The sequence below is a fragment of the Rhinatrema bivittatum genome, chromosome 2, assembly GCF_901001135.1.
Source record: "Rhinatrema bivittatum chromosome 2, aRhiBiv1.1, whole genome shotgun sequence".
Taxonomy (NCBI): Eukaryota; Metazoa; Chordata; class Amphibia; order Gymnophiona; family Rhinatrematidae; genus Rhinatrema; species Rhinatrema bivittatum.
The window spans coordinates 264,705,817-264,723,473 of record NC_042616.1 but is presented as its reverse complement, the minus strand read 5'-3'; the positions used below and the strand labels follow the sequence as shown (position 1 = coordinate 264,723,473).

Sequence of the window (17,657 nt, the reverse complement as noted above, 5' to 3'; positions counted from 1 at the left end):
TGCGGGTTATATAGTGTGCTCGGCTGAGCGCACTGTATTGCACCGGCCCCAAGTCCTTGGTCAACAGGGATCTTTGACCTAGCACAGCATTGTTTTGGGGGGGATAGGGAGATAACAAAATTCCTCTTTCTCCCTTACAAGTAAGTATCTGCAGATCCAGTGTATGTACTTTAACATGTTCCTGGTATAATTGCAAGGTCAGAATCTCCATGGCATGGAAATAAGACCTACCAGTAAACTGCATTTGGTTCCTTATCCCTTCTCATGAATTATTGAAGTTGCATTATTCAAAGGAACTCTCTCAGTTAAGCACCAGGGATGACAATTGTTTTGGTTTTATGTTTGTAGGAATTGTGGAGAAAGTGAGAGAGATTTCTCAACCTGATTGGGTACCCCCACCAGAAGCTACAATAGTGCTGACCAAAGATAACTTTGATGAAGTTGTAAACAATGCAGACATCATTCTGGTGGAGTTCTATGCTCCTTGGTAAGAGAAACAGTGCTTTGGGGATTTTTGTTTGTATTTTCCCTATTTTGCCAACTTCCTGCATGCTTTTTGAATTTTCTTTTCTGTGGGAGGTGTTCCTAGTGAACATTGGTGTGTTAAAAGCTTAGAAAGTGTCACTAGGTGTCCCTGTTAAAAATGTAATCCCTGCAGATACTTTCATATTTGCATATAATGTGTAGCCTTCACTTTAGAGTGAGCGTTACAGCATCTGAGTTTAGCATGAAGTTTGGGGGAAATTTATTACCTGCAAAACTCTCCTGTTCAGGTGTGGACACTGCAAAAAGCTGGCTCCAGAGTATGAGAAGGCAGCAGAGGAGCTGAGCAAACGCACTCCACCTATTCTTCTGGCCAAAGTAGATGCCACAGCTGAGACTGAAATAGCAGGAAGGTTCAGTGTCTCTGGCTACCCAACTCTGAAGATTTTCCGCAGGGGCAAAAGTTTTGATTACAACGGTCCTAGAGAAAAATATGGTGAGTGAGTTATTTAATTTTTTTATTTTTTTTTTTTTACTCTTTCCATCCTCTTCTTTAGTCTCTGGGAACTTAGGGGGGCTGTACATAAAATTACTGGGTTTGTTGCCCAGCCAGAGGTTGAAGGATATAAATGTATCTTTTCTTTACTAAAGAGCTAGTATCTGGTCAACGCATCCTGTTCTAAAAGCTAATAGTTTGGGAATTGCATCACAATTCTAGGCAATGTCTTTGTAGGACTAACTTCAGTTTTAAGTACTGTATTATACTATAGATTCTCAGTTAAAGCCTTGCTTGGTTATCCACCTGTAAGCTTTTCGTGAGCCAGTTTAGGTTCCTAACCCACCAGTTGGGAACAAGTGATCTAGTGCACTGCGGTTCTTGATTTATTGGATGTGGGAGAGATTTTGGGATGTACATGACTGATATAGTGGCATTATGTGAGACTAGTTGAAGGGCTTTTGTCAAGGGGTATAAAGACTTTGTAACTGGATAATAAGGTAATGAGTGAAATTGGATGCCATTTTGCTTAATTTAATTTGCTGTTCCCTGTACGTACCCGGATCAGTCCAGACCATGGGTTGAGCCTCCTGTCCAGCAGATGGAGACAGACCAAAACTGAAAAGGGTATACTTTATCAGGACAGAGCCTACTCTGCAGCCCTTCAGTATTTGTCTGTCTCCAGCATATGCCACAGCTCTGTTCCCTGTTAGCTTGCCCTTACCCTAAGGCAGGGGTGGGCAGTTCCGGTCCTCAAGGGCCACAAACCAGTCTGGTTTTCAGGATATCCCTAATGAATATGCATGAGAGAGATTTGCATGCACTCTGCCTCAGTTGTATGCAAATTTATGTCATGCATATTCATTAGGATATCCTAAAACCTCGACAGGTTTGTGGCCCTCGAGGACTGGAATTGCCCACCCCTGCCCTAAGAGGTCTCCGCTTTCTTCTTTCTCTTGTGGGCAAGCTCAAGCAAGTATTGGTCTGAATTACTTTAAAAAAAAAAAAAAGTTGTCACCTTTACTCTGTGTTAGGGAGACAGCCCTGTCTCCCTCACTCTTGGGGTGCCTAGGGGGGCTTGCCCCTTGAATGGTTCAGCCTAGGTTCCCTTCCCAGTGCCCTCTCGACTTTGGGGTGATACTGGTGGTGCCAGTCACTCCCCCTTCACCCTCTGCCTCGGGTGCCCTCTCAGGGAGGTTTGATTTATTTATTTATTTATTTATAGATTCTTATATACCGCGGTACGTAAAGTTATACATCACCTCGGTTTACAGTAAAACAATAAATTAGCAACAGGCTTTACATATAACAGGTTATACAGTAAGAAAAACATTTAATCGTTACAGGCTTTACATAAATAACTGGTTTCAAGGGTAAAATACTAACTTCATTAACTATAATAACAAATATATATTCATTTTCAATAATTAAGCAGGAGCCATTAACTGTCTAAGGCAATGTCCAATGTCAAATTAAAGTCAAGAAACAGCAATTGCACAATGGAAGGGGGAAAGGCGGTACAGCGGGATTAGCAGAATGAGATAACATAGGGAGGGAAGAAGAACATGGCACAGGTAAGGAATTATACGGGAAAACTGAATTTCAGGTTAGTTATTGATCATTGTGAGAAAGCTTGTTCAAACAACCATGTTTTGAGGCTTTCAAATTTTTTTGATTCCCCTGTTCTCAAGAAGAAAAAAAAAGATACAATTTTTTTATAAATCCATCTATATAATTTGGTGAGGTTTAGAGAGGTAGCAGGGCACTGGTTATCTGTGCATTAGCGGGAAAGGGTTCGATCTCCTGCACTTCTCCCCCGGGAGCTCCTGGCTCAGCTGTTTTTTCTTTCTCTCGCGGCTGTACTTACTTTGCAATGCCGCATTCAAATTTGTGTGTGGCTTGTGGAGAGCCGGCCTCCCGGCTCTCCCGCGATGTATGTTTCGGCTGCTTTCTGGGTGGGGAAGGCCCCTCCTCGGCAACATCGAAGACCTCAGCCCAGGGACGCGCTCTCCAACGCATGGCCAGGCCGTTCCTGACATGGCCGCCGTTCCCGCGGTTTGCCGGCTTAGGAATTTCTGCTGATGCCGATTCAGCATCACAGGGGGCAGAGGAGCCAGATTTGCAGGTTCCTCCCCCTCCCCCGATTTAAGTCCGCTTACATGGGGTTCCCCCCCCTTGCGGGAAAAATCCTCTTGAGCCCGATTTTCATCTGAATTTGTGCTCCTTTTGCACAAATCTTATTTGGCTAGCCTGCAGGAGGATGAGGACCCCTCCCTAGGTCCCCCCTCCTCTAAAGATTCCTCAGATACCCGCTCCGCTGCCTCCGCGGTACCGGGTGCGCAGGGTCCCATCCGGGTGCAGGTGGTTCCAGGGGCCCCCTCCCACCGGATCCGCCACAACCTCCGGACCCCCTACATGATCCTGATGAGGACTTCTCCACACCTCCCCCCTCCCCCCCCCTTGAGGACGATGATCCCAGAGTCCTCCGTCTTTTTCAGCAGCAAGAGCTGGAGCCCCTCATTCTTCTTATCTTCCAGGACTTGGGGATTGATGCTCCCCCGGAGGATACGGTGACGGCCGCGATCCCAGCAAACACGGACCCGGTCCTGGCAGGACTCTGGGCGCTTCTGCGCACGTTTCCTTTCCATCCCATGTATAAGTTACTTCTCTTACGAGAATGGGAAGCTGCTGAAACGGGTCTCCGTGTCGGGAGAGCTATGGATAAGCTCTGCCCGCTCCCAGAAGATTGCCTGGACACGCTGAAGATTCCCAAAGTGGATTCTTCTGTCTTGGCGGTCACCAAGCATACCACGATCCCAGTGGTGGGCGCTATAGCGTTAAAGGATGTTCAAGACCGCAAACTCGAGTTTTTTTTCTTAAGCGCATCTTTGCGGTCTTGGCTTTAGGTGTCCGGGCGACAATCTGCAGCAGGCAAGCCTTAGGTGGGTTCAGCAATTACTCAGCACCCAGTATCTCCCGTCTACAGAGGCAGAGCAGGTGGAACGCTTAGGCGCTATAGCATACGGCACGGATGCCCTGTATGACTTGCTTGGCATACAGGCCAAGGCAATGGTTTCCGCAGTTTCGGCCAGACGTCTCCTTTGGCTGCGCAACTGGTCCGTGGATTCTTCGTCCAAGGCTCAGCTGGGCACCCTTCCTTTCAAGGGCAAGTTGCTTTTTGGAGGGGACCTGGAACAGCTTATTAAATCCTTGGGCGAAAACAAGGTCCATAAGCTGCCGGAGGACCGCCCTAAACAGTCTAAGTCTTTCTTCCCGACACGTACCCGCTTCTGGGGACAACGCCGGTACAACAGGGCGCACAGTTCCTTTCCCAGAGGAGGCACCTCCAGGTCACAGTCATGGTCTCATTCCTTTTGGGGCCGCCAGGCCTTCCGAGATGGTAGTCAGCAACACCCGGCCGCCAAGTCCAGTCCATTCCTCCGCTCTAAACTTAGGTGGGCGTCTTGCTCTGTTTTGCAAGGAATGGGCCAAAATCACATCCGATTAGTGGGTCCTTGAAGTGATAGGAAGTGGTTACGCATTAGAATTTGCCAGGGACCTACCGGATCTTCATCTTGTTTTTCCTTGCAGTCGACTAAAGAGGCCTACGGTCTGCCAAACCCTAGCCAGGCTCCAGGAACTCGGGGCGATCATCCCGGTACCAGTACAGGAACAAGGCGCCAGCCAGCATTCCATTTACTTCGTCATGCCCAAGAAGGACAATGCCTTCCATTCAATCCTGGACCTCAAGTGAGTCTACCGGGCTCTCAGTGTGCCCCATTTCCGAATGGAAACCCTGGGGCGGTGATAGCGGTGGTCCATCCAGGCGAATATCTGGCCTCTCTCGACTTGACAGAGGGTTATCTTCACATACCAATTCGACAAGAGCATCAGAAGTATCTCAGATTCCACATCCCGGACCAACACTTCCAGTTCCGGGCTCTACCCTTCGGCCTTGCCACCGCTCCCCGCACCTTTACCAAAATCATGGTGGTAGTGGCAGCTGCACTCAGACGAGAAGGATTCCTAGTCCACCCTTATCTGGACGACTGGCTTGTGCCAGTCGTCCAGATAAGGGGCCAAGTCATCAGCTCTTTGTGGTCGAGCAGTCGACAGGGTCCTGGTTCTCCTCACTTCGCTCGGCTGGATAGTCAACTTCCCCAAGAGCAATCTCCAGCCCTCCCAGGTCCTGGAATTTCTGGGAGCTCGCTTTGACACTCGGGTCGGAAAAGTATTTCTCCCAGTCGCGTGGGCACTCAAGCTTATCTATCAAGTGAGCAACTTTATTTCCCTGCCACTTCCCACGGCATGGGATTATCTGCAGGTTCTGGGGACCATGGCCTCTACTATCGACCTGGTCCCTTGGGCATTTGCGCATATGCATCCATTACAGAAAGCGTTATTATCCCGCTGGCAGCTAGTGTTTGAGCAGTTCCAGGAGACCCTACCTCTCTCCAACTCTACCATTGCAGATATACAATAGTGGCTGTCGCCGGCGCATCTCCTGAAAGGGATGCCCCTACTGACTCCCTCGTGGGTCATAGTCACGACTGACGCCAGTCTCTCTGGGTGGGGAGCAGTCTGTCAATCTCAAACACAAGGACACTGGTCCCCAGTCCAGTCCCATTGGCACATCAATTGTCTGGAAGCCCGCGCGGTGCGCCTGGCTCTCAAGGGCTTTCTCCCGCTAATCCGCCGCAAAGCGGTACGCGTTCTCTCGGACAATTCCACCACGGTGGCCTACATCAATCGTCAGTGGGGTACCCGAAGTCGTCTGGTTGCACTGGAAAGCCAGCAAGCTCTTCATTTGGGCGGAGAGACACTTGGATAGTCTAGCTGCCTCCCACAAGCTGACTTCCTCAGCCGACAATGTCTCTATCCCAGCGAGTAGGAGTTGTCAGAGGCGATGAATCTGATTGTTCGTGGGTGGGGTCTTCCTCACTTGGATCTGATGACAACTTTGGACAACGTCAAGGCTCCCAGATTCATCAGCCGCTGGAGGGAGCATTCTCAGAGGGAGTGGATGCGCTGGCCCTCCCTTGGCCTCGTGATATTCTCCTCTACGTGTTTCCACCCTAGCCACTAGTGGGAAAAATTCTCAGGAGGATAGAGCTTCACCGGGGACCAGTCATTCTCGTGGCTCCCGAGTAGCCTCGCAGGCCGTAGTTCGCGGATCTGGTAAATCTGGCAACGGTTGGTCCGCTTCACCTCTACCATCTCCCCTATCACCTTCGGCAGGGTCCCATATATTTCGACCAGGCGGATCGCTTCTGTCTAGCAGAATGGCATTTGAATGGCAAAGATTGAGGAGAAAGGGTTATAAAGAAGAGGTTATTTCCACTCTGCTTCGGGCCCGTACGCAATCTACGTCCCTGGCCTATGTCCGCGTCTGGAAAATTTTTGAGCGTGTCTGTGCGGAATTGGGTATCTCGGCTCGTTTGCCTTAGGTTTCTATGATTCTCACTTTCCTTCAGCGGGATCTCTCCAAGGGGCTTTCCGTCAGCTCGTTGTGCATCGAGGTTTCTGCCCTCTGTTCCCTCCTGAGGTAGCCTCTCACCCAGATGTCGTTCGTTTCCTCCGGGGCGCTAAGCACCTGAAGCCGTCCGTCCAGGCCACTTGTCCTTCGTGGAACCTAAATTTGGTCCTTGGGTCCTTTTTGTGGCTCCTTTCGAACCTCTCCAAAGGGCTACTCAAGGATTTGACGCTCAAGACTGTCTTCCTGGTTGCCATTTGCTCTGCCAGGAGAGTGTCGGAGATTCAAGCTCTGTCCTGTAGAGAGCCTTTTCTGCGGTTCTCAGATTCGGGCGTCTCTCTCAAAACTGTGCCCTCTTTCTTGCCGAAGGTTGTTTCCTCCTTTCACTTCAATCAGTCGAAACTTCCCGCGTTTTCTCCTGCGGACTTAGCGGGGTAAGGGGGCAGTGACCTTCACCAATTGGATGTTAAACGCGTTTTGATGCGGTACCTTCAGGTTACCAATGACTTCCGCGTCTCGGATCATCTTTTTGTTCTCTGGAGTGGTCCAAATAGGGGCAACCACGCTTCTAAGACTACGATCGCTTGGTGGTTGAAGGAGGCGATTGCTTCAGCCTATATTTAAGGGCAGGTGGTTCCTGAGGGTTTGAAAGCTCATTCCTTGTGTGCTCAGGCCACTTCTCGGGTAGAGAGTCAATCGGTCTCTCCGCAGGAAATCTACAGGGCGGCTATGTGGAAATCCCTGCATACCTTTGCTCGACATTACCGCCTTGACGTACAGGCGCCAGTGTTTATTTCCTTCGGTCAGCAGGAACTTCGAGCGGGACTGTCTTTGTCCCACCCTTTGTAGGGAAGCTTTGGTACATCCCATGGTCTGGACTGATCCGTGGTACTACAGGAATGAAAATTAACAGGTAAGAACTAATTTTCCTTTCCCTGTACATACCCGGATCAGTCCAGTCTGAGTTGAGCCCTCCTGTCCACCAGATGGAGACAGAGAAAAACTGAAAGGGTATCCTATATCAGGACAGTGCTCACCCTGCGCCCCTCAGTATTTCTCTGTTTCCAGCAGATGCAGACGGTTGAACCTGTGGCTCCCCTCTCTTAGCTGTATTTGTCTTGTTTTCTCTAGCTCTGAGGTTTTCTCTTCTTGCCTCTATTCTCCCAGGATCAAGCAAGTATTTTCTGTTTTTTGGGGGAAAAAAAGAGAACTTTTTGGGAAAACTGTTTTAACACCATTGGAGTCGGATCTGTTTCCTAGCCCTTATCGGTCCTGGGGGGATTTTTCCCCTTGAATATTCAGCCTAGGACCTTCCCAGTGACCCTCTCTCCCTGCGTAGAGGTCATACTGGTGTTCCAGTCACTCCCCCTTGCTGTGCCTAGCTAACACAGAGATGTTCAATGCCTCTGCTCTGGTAAAGTGGAAAAAAAAAATACTTTACTGACCGAAGGCAGGCAATTACCGAGATTGTTGGGTCCTGCAGGCAGGGGAAGGAATGGAGTGGGTCAGTTTTCGCCGGCTCCCGAGTTTTTCAAGCAGGCACAGCTGATTTCTCTCCCGCCGCGGCAGTTTCGCTGCTGCCGATGCTGCGCTCAGTTTTCTGCATAGCCTGTGGGGAGCCTGCTTCACGGCTCTCCTGCGAGGGGCTTTGCTCTGTTTGCTTACCTGGATGGGAGGGATCCTCCGGTGGTGGGAAAATCTACGGCCCGAAGTCGGGCCATCAAACATGCAGCCAGGCCGGCTCCCTCAGAAAAAACCTCGAATGGTAGCTATTTTGAGTGCAGGGCTCACTGCCGATTCGGCGCATTGGGGGAGGAGAGCCAGATTTGAATCATTCGCCGCCCAATTTAAGCCCCGTGGGCAGCCCCCAACCTATCCCACGGGGCTCCTCCTCCCCCCGATACCCGGGAAAGCACAACACCGTTTCTCTACGGAGTTTGTGTTTCTGCTTCATAGGTCCTATTTGGCAAGCTTAGAGGAGCAGGGGGATCCTTCCCTGGTTTCCCTCCCTCCCTCCCCCCCCCCCCCCCCCCAAGCCAAGATCCCTCGCATAGCCATCGGGCAGAGCCCTGGGGCCCCAGATTCTCAGGGTGCCACTAGGGTCAGGACCGTGCCGGGCATTCCTGACCCTTCTCAACCCTCACCGCTGCCAGACCCAGACCAGGATCCTGATTTGTCGCTCTCCAATCCGCCTGTCGAGGGTGATGACCTACATGTTCTGAGATTGTTTAAACTGGAGGAGCTTAACCCGCTGATTCCTTTCATCCTGGAGGAGCTGGGGATAGAGGTACCTCCAGAGGATTCCACCAGTGCCTCACTTCACGCTCCGTGGTCCCGGTCCTAGCGGGACTTAGGGCTCCACCTCGTACTTTCCCGTTCCATCCCATACTCATGCAGCTCCTGCTTCAGGAATGGGAATCCCCCAAATCTGGACTCCGAGTGAGTAGAGCAATGGATAAGCTTTATCCCCTGCCCGAACAATCTCTCGAGATGCTTCGGTGTCCGCAGTTACTAAACGCACCATCATCCCGGTGGTGGGATCCACGGCGTTAAAGGATCTTAAAGATCATAAGTTGGAGCCGCATCTCAAGAGGATCTTAGAAGTACTGTCCGGGCGACAGTCTGTAGCAGTCCCATGCAGAGGGCAAGCCTCAGGTGGGTACAACAATTACTCAGCACCCAGGACCTCCCGTCTGCAGAGGCGGAACCGGCAGCGGCTGGAAGGCACTATTGCGTAAGGGGCTGATACCCTCGATCTCCTCCAGGTGCAAGCCAGAGTCATGGTCTCAGTGGTATCGGCCAGACGCCTCCTCTGGCTGCGGAATTGGGCGGCAGACTCCTCTTCCAAATCACAGTTGGGCACTCTCCCCTTCAAGGGCAAGTTGCTTTTTGGCGAGGACCTGGAACAGCTTATTAAATCCTTAGGCAACAACAAGGTTCATAAGCTGCCTGAGGCCCATCCCAAGCCATCCAGATCATTTTTCCCTTCGCGCTCTCGCTTCAGGGGGGCAGCGCAGGTACAACAAGCCACGAGGGTCCTTTCAGCGAGCTACCCCCTCTAGATCGCAAGCATGGTCTCATTCCTTTCGAGGGCGGACCCAAATTACTACAATCAGTGGGTCCTCGATGTGATTGAAGGAGGTTACGCGTTAGAATTTGCTTGAGATCTCCCGGACTGCTACTTGGTGTCTCTCTATGGAAGTTGGAAGTGTCCAGCGGTGTGCCAGACTCTCCTCAGGCTTCAAGAGCTCGGGACCCCATAGTCCCGGTTCCGCCAGAGGAACATGGATCCATCCAGTATTCCATCTACTTCGTCGTTCCCAAGAAGGATGGCTCCTTTCGACCAATCCTGGATCTCTAGAGTCAACAGGGCACTCAAGGTGCCCCATTTTCAGATGGAGACCCTGCGGGTGGTTATAGCAGCGGTTCGCACAGGCGAATTCCTTGCCTCACTAGACCTCACGGAGGCCTACCTTCACATCCCGATCCACAAGGAACACCAGAAGTATCTACGCTTCAACATCCTGGGCCAGCGCTATCAGTTTCAGGTGCTCCCGTTCGGGCTCTCCACCGCTCATCACACGTTCACCAAAGGTGGTGGTGGTGGCTTTTCTCCAGTGAGAGGGAGTCCTAGTCCACCCCTACTGGACAACTGGCTCATCCGGGCAAAGTCTGAGAAGCTCTGAGTGACAGCCGTCAACAGAGTCCTGTCGGGTACTCGCTTCCCTCGGGTGGATAGTCAATTTCTCCAAGAGCAACCTCGAACCATCACAGGTCCTGGAATTCATAGGAGCGTGCTTAGACACCCGAGTGTCCAAGGTTTTGCTGCCCAAGCGCTTAAGCTGATGAATCAGGTACAACATCTCTTATCTCTCTCGGTGCCCACGGCCTGGGACTACCTCCAAGTTCTGGGCTCCAAGGCTTCAACTATAGATTTAGTTCCATGAGCGTTTGCACATATGCATCCCTTACAGAAAGCTTTGCTGTCTCGGTGGAAGCCAGTCTCTGAGGAGTTTCGGATGCCTCTACCGCTCTCTGAATCTACTGTCGCCAGCATGCAGTGGTGGCTCTTGCTCACTCACCTGTTGAAGGACATGCCTCCAGAGACTCCCCAGTAGATTATTGTAATGACGGACGCCAGCCTCTTAGGCTGGGGAGCGGTGTGTCAGAATCAATCAACCCAAGGCCAATGGTCCTCGATTCAATCAAAATGGCACATCAACAGGCTGGAGGCCCGAGCAGTCCGGCTGGTACACAAGGCTTTCTTACCCTTGGACCGTCGCAAGGCAGTGAGGGTTCGCTCCGACAATGCCACCACGGTAGCTTACATCAACCGCCAGGGGGGGCACTAGGAGTCATCTGGTAGCCGTGGAAGCCAGCAAACTGCTCTCCTGGGCGGAGTGACATTTGGAGCGACTGGTGGCCTCCCACATCGCGGGGAAGGAGAATGTTCAAGCCGAATTCCTCAGTCAACATCTAGACCCCAGAGAGTGGGAGTTGTCCATAGAGGCGATGGCTCTAGTCATGCGAAAGTGGGGAACTCCCCACTTGACTTGATGGCTACCTTGAGGAATTCGAAGGCTCCCAGATTCTTCAGTCACAGAAGGGAACACTGCTCGGAAGCATTGGATGCCCTAATCCTGCCCTGGTCCAGCGACGTCCTGCTTTGTGTTCCCACCATGGCCTGTGGTGGGAAAGGTACTCAGGATAGAACTCCACAAGGGTCCGGTCATTATCATGGCACCAGACTGGCCTCGGAGGCCATGGTTTGTGGACCTGGTGAACCTCATAACGGATAGCCCTCTTCGTCTGTCACCTCCCAAACCTTCTGCGACAAGGTCCCGAATTTCTCGATCAGGCGGATTGCTTTTGTCTAGTGGCCTGGCTTTTGAGTGGCGGCAACTGAGAAGGGTTATAAGGAGGAAGTAATATCCTCGCTGTTGTGAGTCCATAAAACATCTACCTTTCTGGCTTACATTCGGGTTTGGAGAGTGTTCGACAATGTGTGCCGAGTCCGGTGTTTTGGCACGCAAGGCCTCTGTGTCCCTGGTGCTCTCTTTTTTCTTCAGAATGGCCTTCTAAGGGTTTGTCTTTCAATTCCTTGCGAGTACAGGTTTCAGCTCTCTGTTCCCTTTTGGGGCGGCTAGATGGTTATGTGGTGGCGGCCCATCTGGATTTCGTCTGTTTCCTTAAGGGGGGCTAAGCACTTGAATCCGCCTGTTCGGGCTACTTGTCCGTCCTGGAGTCTCAACCTGGTACTTTGCGTTCTTTACGAGGTGCCCGGCGGGCCACACTCAAGGACCTGACTCAACAGTCTTTCTAGTCTCTCTATTTGCTCGGCCAGGAGGGTTTCCGAGCTGCAGGCTTTATCTAGTAGGGAACCCTTTCTCAGTTTTTCTGATTCAGGGGTTTCCCTAAAGACTGTTCCTTCTTGACAAAGGTAGCGTCCTCCTTTCACATAAATCAGTCAGTGGAACTTCCTGCTTTTCCTCTGGAAGATGTTGCGAACGCATCTGGCGGTGACCTGCGGCGCTTAGATGTTAAAAGAGCTCTGCTGCAATACTTACAGGTTACAAATGAGTTCAGAGTCTCCGATCATATCTTTGTTTTATGGAGCGGGCCAAATAAGGGGAAGACAGCCTCTAAAGCTTCCATTGTTTGCTGGCTAAAGGAGGCGATTGCATCCGCATATCTTTGTCTGGGCCGGCCGGTTCCGGAGAGCCAGCTTGTCTCTCCACAGAAAATTTGCAGAGCAGCTACTTGGAAATCTCTGCATACTTTTGCTCGGCATTGTCTTGACGTACAGGCGCCAGTCTTTGGTTCCTTCAGCAGGCAGGTGCTTCGAGCGGGGCTGTCTCGGTCCCACCCTAGTTAAGGAAGCTTTGTTACATCCCACTGTCTGGACTGATCCGGGTATGTACAGGGAAAGGAAAATTTTGGTTCTTACCTGCTAATTTTCGTTCCTGTAGTACCACTGATCAGTCCAAACTCCCGCCCTGTCTACATTTACTTTTCAGCTGGCTCGAAGCTTTCTCTTCACAGATACATGGGGAATATCTCCTTCATTGCAGAACTATGATATGGCAGTCCTATGAGGCACCGGATGTACTTACTAAATGGATATCTATTTAAGAGCTGTTCTTGGACTGTTTTCATTGTATTGCTCGTGTTTGCTTGGTTACTTGCTTGATCTTATTCGGATTCATTTTCGATTCTGTTTCTCTGCTTTGATAACATTTATACTGAGGGGTGCAGGGTGAGCACTGTCCTCATATAGGATACCCTTATAGTTTTTCTCTGTCTCCCATCTGCTGGACAGGAGGCTCAACCCATTGTCTGGACTGATCTGTGGTACTACAGGAACAAAAATTAGCAGGTAAGAACCAATTTTCCTCTGCTCCTCACTCAATTTCTGGAATAATTGATATAGCGGAATTACTTAGGATAACAGAAGAAAAAAAATTTCTGAAGAGTCTCTGTTCCATGTGTTTTCTGTCCTTGGTCCGTTGGTATATGTAAAAATGTACACTTTTTTTTTTTTTTTCCCCATTTGTCCCTGATTTCCCTCCTCCCTTCTCTTTGGCACAGGTATTGTTGATTACATGACTGATCAGGCTGGCCCCCCATCCAAGCAGATACAAGCCCTCAAACAGGTGCAGGAGTCCCTAAAAGATGGTGATGATGTCATCATCATTGGTGTCTTCAGTGGTGAGCACGACCCTGCCTATCAGCTGTATCAAGATGCAGGTGAGTTGTTGGTTTGCCAGTGATAGAGCCCTGCAGGGCAGACCATATTATCCCGATCTACTCTCCCCCCCCCCGCCAATTCATCTTTGCTGAGTAGTGCAGAGAGTACCTCAAAGTGCTGTATAAGTGGATTGTTCGGGTCAGCCATTTGATTTTTCTCCTTGTACTCAGGACCCACGGTCTTCCACAATTGTGTAGCCACGGAATTGGCTAATCCTGTCCAAACTGCCACAGGAGACTGGGGACCCTTAAATAAAATAAAAATAAAAAATTGGTGAACTGTACATATTTCCTCTCTCCCACCTGCCCTGAAAGAGTAACATTGGTGGCAGTAGATAGCGTGATCTCTAGTTTTCCCTCTCCTGGCCCCACCCAAATCCCATTTCTCTTCGGCTTCTGTGGCTGCAAACAGGAGGACGGGGGCAGCCTTTGCAGCTCTTCCCACGTGTCCTCTCAAAGTAGCCATTCGGGTCCTGGCAGAGGGAGGAGGTAGGATGCACAGGAGGAGCTGCAAGGCTGCCCTGTCCCCTGTTCAGTCATAGGAGCCAGCAAGAGAGGGAATACGGGCCAGAGTGGGAGGGAGAGATCTGGGGATCATGGGGGGGGAATGCATGAACTGGGAAAAGTGAGGGGTTTGTGGGAGGGAGTAAACTGGGGGTGCATGAGGGGTGTGAGGCAGAGTGAAATGGAGTGTGAGGGGATTAAAGGGGCTTTAGAAGGGGAGATAAGGGAAAGAGGGAATCGGGGTGTGATTAGAAGAGAGCTGTGCCTTCTCCACTCCATCCCAATATACCTTCCTCTTTCATCTCCAATACCCCCTTCCTTCCCACCTCCCTATCCTTTCTCTTTCCTTATCTTCCCTGAATCCCCCATTCTCCTCCATCCTTTCTTTCCCTCCTGCCTATGATTCTTCCTTCATTTCCCTCCTCTTACTGTTCCCAGATCCCTTCCTCTTCAGCCCCAATCAAAGATACCCTTTCTTCTAGTAAAGAACCAGTGGTCAGCACCTTTTTCCTTGCAAAATGTTTACATTTCTAATATAGTATAACTAATTTTTCCATTTTGTATGCTCTCGATACTGACTCTGTGTAAAGAATTTAGGTTTCTTTTAAAATGGGGCTTGTTGGACCCCCCTTCCCCTCTCTAGGAAGCCTCTACTCCTTTCCCCCCCAGCCCTTAATATACTTGGGTGGGGGGTAACTTTGTGTTGGGGCACGTGATTTATTCTCCAGACACTTGTTTACTTCCTACAGGATGAATTTTCATAATTTGTACTGGAATATTTTTCTCATAGGGGCCAATGCAAAAAATCAACACGGAAAAAAGGCGCTCTGTGTTAAGTACTCATTTTCCTAACTCGTGCCCAGCGCCTTTCCTGGGCCAGAAGTCGAATATTTAAATGAGGTTGCACTGCCAAGGAGGTGCTAGGGGCAAAGGTTGCGCCCTTAGCTCCTCCTTGGCAGTGGGTGCCCAGGAAAGATGGCTGTCTGTCTGTCAGTGGGTTAGGAAAATGGATGCTCAATTTTACAAGCATCTGTTTTCCTAACCTGTGCACAGCCACGGGTTAGGGAAATGGGGCGCTTGTTAATTGAGCATCCCTTTTTCCCAACCTGACTGCCAGATAACTTTAAAACAATTTTTTTTTTTAAACCTATTAGTCCTCAGACTTAATATTGCCATGATATTAAGTTGGAGGATGTATAGAATAGTAACTTCTGCTTTTCTGTACACTTTTTTGGGCTGTTCAGAAATTGTCTGTTCTAAGCAGGCATTAATTGCTGAGTGTAAAAATGTGTGGGTCAGAGACACTTTTTTTTGGAGGGGGGGAATCTGGAGAGACTAGCTAATAGCTTCATTAACATGCATTTGCATATGATGAGCACTGTTAGTTTCGTGGGGGGGGGGGGGGGGCCTTGGACAGTGCACTCAGCTGAGAGCACTGTTTTGCATTGGCCCCGTAGTGCACAGAACTCATCTATCAGATGATCACCACTGAAAGACGAGAGAGTGTATATACACTTATAGTAGGCTTACCTGTTGCAGATAATTTCAGTGAAGCTACCACCTACTTTTGAAACACTTGCCACCAACCAGCGTTTCATGATAGTGATTTGATTTGATGTGTTAATTGTGTGATAACATGCCCAGGAATACATCTTCCTGTGACCCATTACCTGCCTGGTTTACAATACTGTGGTTTGCCTCTTGCAGCCAACAACTTAAGAGAAGACTACACATTTCACCACACCTTTAGCAGTGAAATTACAAACTTCTTGAAAGCATCCCCTGGGCAGTTAGTAGTCATGCAGCCTGAAAAATTTCAGTCAAAATATGAGCCAAAGAAGCACACTTTGACTTTTCAGGTAAGGAGCTGGTTTTGGGTTCTCGTAGGAACAAAGTTGACTTGTTTGCACCAGTGCCTTTGCATGGTGAAATTTGTAAATTACAAACTGAGCTAAACAAAACTGACAGGCTAATGAGCCGTAGTCACAAAGATCTTAAAAAGCTATATCTCTGTGAAAAGAGAATTTGCAATATTTTATTACAGGATTCTACTACAGATTCAGATGTGAAGGAACATGTGACAACGCACTCTCTGCCTTTAGTTGGTCATCGTAAGATATCGAATGATGCGAAGAGATACACTAAACGGCCCCTCGTGGTAGTCTACTACAGTGTAGATTTCAGCTTTGATTACAGAGTTGGTAAGAGAACTGGGAGTAGTCGCATAGCTGAAAAACTGAAAAGCCTTGCACTACAGGATGCATTTTTTTTTTTTTTTTTTTAAGCATCACTGGTGTGAAAAGCCTTGGAAAGCAATCTAGAAAGGTGTAGTATGCTGCTGTCTTATCACAGCAGTAGCAGCATCCAGCAGTATGTAATCTGCCAGTCATCCTGGAGGCTTGCTGCAGCAGCCACTGGGTGGCACTGATTGTAAAACAGTTTTGTTTACTTTAAGTACAGTATGCATGTACCATTATTCTGATATCTATATGTACTACCTTGGTTCTCCATAATCTTGACAGTGGAGTTTTAAAAAATGTTTAAGCTTTGTATGTATTTTTTTTTTTTGGTCAAGGCTTTAGTGTCTTGCTGAAGTCTGTCTAGTATCTGGTTGCACTATAAAAACTTATATTTATGAAGATAGATTAATAGAATATATTATGCAAACACCTATTACAAAGACTCATGATTTTTTATATTTTTCTGTAACAGATGTTTTCTGTTTGGCCTTTGACTTAACCATATGAGATCTCCTTCCACATTCTATATCTAAAAAATAAGAGAATTACTTCCACAAATCCATAGACCCAATTTTTAATTTCTAGTTGCTCAGAGGGGCTAGAGGTATAAGAGCTGTGTGCATGGGTTATCTTAATTGGGTATCTCACTGTCCAGCCATAGAAAGGATATGCTACCTGCTCACTCATTCTGTTGTCTTTTTGTGTCCTGGTGATGGTTTTCAGCAACCCAGTACTGGCGAAGCAAAGTCCTGGAAGTAGCCAAGGACTTTCCAGAATACACATTCGCCATTGCCAATGAGGAAGATTATTCATCGGAACTGAATGACCTCGGGTTGGGTGAGAGTGGGGAAGAAGTGAACGTTGCTATTCAGGATATTGGCAACAAGAAGTATGCCATGGAGCCCGAGGAGTTTGACTCAGACACTCTCCGGGACTTTGTGCTGGCGTTCAAAAAAGGTAAACAAAACAAATGTTCAGCAACTATCTACATTTTTATTTAAACATTTTGAGACCACTTTCTCAAAAAAACATTACACTGCAAAATAAAACACATACAACCATGCTTAAAGCTATAAAATAGTAGATAAAATCTGCTAAAATCCTGCTCAGTTACTGAGAGAAAATGCTTCATAGAATAATTGTGCTTTCCAGTTTTTTTGTTTTTTTTTAAATAACATCTATAGGATTTTTGTCTAAGATTGATAAACTATTCCATAATAAAGGGCCTACAAAGGAAAGTACCTGTGACCAGTCTTTGCTGTCCCTTTTGAGTGAGCAAATTAAGGGATATCAGATTTCTCAAATATTCAGACCCATTTTTCCTATGTGTATTTGGGTATTTCAAATGAAAGTGTTTGGCCTAAAGTGCAATATTAAAGAGGCAAGAAAATGGTTCTTGCCTTTTTCGAGAAATGCATTTTCCACGCCCCCCCCCCCCCCGCCTGACTTATCTCTTCTGTAATATAACTTCACAGAGCATGAATAGTGCCTCAGCAGAGAATCTCTAGGTTATTTGCAAGGTATATTTCATGGTTAGTGACTTATGCAGTGATAGTTTCTCACCCACGGAACCCCAAGTATATGTTGGGTTCAGCCCGTTTCTTGTGCCATATTGTAATATAGCAAGTTGGTTTGCTTCTCACTCAACATCTAGTAGTGATTTCTGCTATCAAAGGCTTCTTATAAAAACAGCTTTCCTTTGAGGGCAAGCAGG

The 17,657-nt window shown here is 48.5% G+C and overlaps 1 protein-coding gene across 1 annotated transcript in view; it reads left to right on the top strand.

The window, feature by feature from the left end:
- The window catches only part of PDIA4 (protein disulfide isomerase family A member 4), a 70,118-nt gene that overhangs the window by 47,582 nt on the left and 4,879 nt on the right, over nt 1-17,657 (top strand). The window contains exons 4-9 of the mRNA XM_029589475.1: nt 349-487; nt 774-979; nt 13,041-13,199; nt 15,411-15,562; nt 15,748-15,904; nt 16,667-16,900. Coding sequence (XP_029445335.1) covers nt 349-487; nt 774-979; nt 13,041-13,199; nt 15,411-15,562; nt 15,748-15,904; nt 16,667-16,900 — 1,047 coding nt within the window. The remainder of the gene's footprint in view (nt 1-348; nt 488-773; nt 980-13,040; nt 13,200-15,410; nt 15,563-15,747; nt 15,905-16,666; nt 16,901-17,657) is intronic.